The 1,643-nt window shown below is 48.5% G+C and overlaps 1 protein-coding gene across 1 annotated transcript in view; it reads right to left on the reverse strand.

Moving 5' to 3' along the window:
- Positions 1-1,643, reverse strand: part of LOC117961812 (scavenger receptor class A member 5-like) — a 30,102-nt gene that overhangs the window by 20,697 nt on the left and 7,762 nt on the right. The window contains exon 3 of the mRNA XM_034900748.1: positions 1,348-1,512. Within this exon, the coding sequence (XP_034756639.1) occupies positions 1,348-1,512 (165 nt within the window). The remainder of the gene's footprint in view (positions 1-1,347; positions 1,513-1,643) is intronic.

Here is a 1,643-nt window from a genome sequence, read left to right on the forward strand (position 1 = left end):
CCCCCCCCACACACACACACACACACACACACACACACACACACAGGCTGCAGATAAAGAGATAACTGAAGGCACCATGTTGTCTTTGGCTGTGATAGACCTCCCTCTGTCTTCTGTCTCTGTCCTTACCATGACACTGTCCAGCCAGCTGTTTGTCTCTCTTGCGGAGACTATGTCCTGGATTGACATTGTAGGGACTCACCTGCATTCTGGTTCCCAAAATATGTCACGACCATGATGATATATTTTGTGGTTTTAGGTTCAAAGTAGGTCGAGTGGAGATGAATTGTATTGTAAAGAAGCCAGGAAGTGAACGTAGTCTATGGAGAGTCCTCACAAGTATAGAGAGGTGTGTGTGCGTGCATGCGTGCTTTGGTGTGTGTGTGTTTGTGCGTGTGTGTGTGTGTGTGTGTGTGTGTGTGTGTGTGTGTGTGTGCGTGCATGCGTGCTTTGGTGTGTGTGTGTGTGTGAGCGTGTGTGTGCGTGCATGCGTGCTTTGGTGTGTGTGTGTGTGTGTGTGTGTGTGTGTGTGTGTGTGTGTGTGTGTGTGCGTGCATGCCTGCTTTGGTGTGTGTGTGTGTGTGTGTGTGTGTGTGAGAGAGCTACATAGAGGGAACATCAGACAGAAATACAGATATATAGATGTATACGTATATATTGGTCAATTCCATTATAATCTTACGTAGACATGAAGTCAGTGACTCTATGCCAGCTTTTGCAGTGAGAGTTAAAAGTGTGTTTTCTGAAAGTGAAAACCACTTTGAATCCAAACCACACGCTACAAATAATGTGAGTCCAATGCATTTGGACATGGAGACTGTGTGAGGACTGATGAGGAATCCATTCCCATCACACACACCGAGGCCCAGCTGTTGTTGCTCTCTCAGCAGTTCAGACATTAGTGGAGAGAGTCCTCTTCTCCACAGAAACACCATGAAGCTGTGAATTTGGGACTAATCGGTTTTGAGTATTGCTGCCATGTCTGTACGTGTGTGTGTGTGTGTGTGTGTGTGTGTGTGTGTGAGAAATAAAGAGGAAAGAATAGAAGGCACATGGAGAAGACGAGATGTCTTTCCCATCTCACAGTTCTGAGCTGAGAGGTTTGAGATGGATTTGTCAGTCAAAACAGCACATTAAGCAAGAACAGAGGATCAGAATGAGTGCCGGCGACTGATGAACATCTGCTCAGCGTTAAAGATCTGGCTGGGTCCAGGTTCACAGCAGTACTTGATTGTAACTGATACTGGATTTGGGGGCTGAGGGATCAGTGAATCAACACCCAGAACAGATCTCTCTCTCTGTTCTTTCTCTTTCCCTTTCCAGTCTCTCACTCCCAGGTGTCTTCACAGCGACAGGACGTGCAGACGGAGAACGTGACCCGCGTTACTCCGGGCGAGGCGTCCCCTCAGGGCGACCTTCTGGAGAACATCTGGAAGCTGGAGAACCTCTTCCAGAACCACAGCGACTGGCTGCAGAGGCTGGAGATCCTCATCAAGGTAGGACACCTGACACCTATCACACAGCAGGGTCTCAGACCTGGGAACTCTTACAGGACAGGGTCTCAGACCTGGGAACTCTTACAGGAAGGGGTCTCAAACCTGGGAACTCTTTCAGGAAGGGGTCTCAGACCTGGGAACTCTTGC

This window comes from Etheostoma cragini, chromosome 18 (genome assembly GCF_013103735.1).
Source record: "Etheostoma cragini isolate CJK2018 chromosome 18, CSU_Ecrag_1.0, whole genome shotgun sequence".
NCBI lineage: Eukaryota > Metazoa > Chordata > Actinopteri > Perciformes > Percidae > Etheostoma > Etheostoma cragini.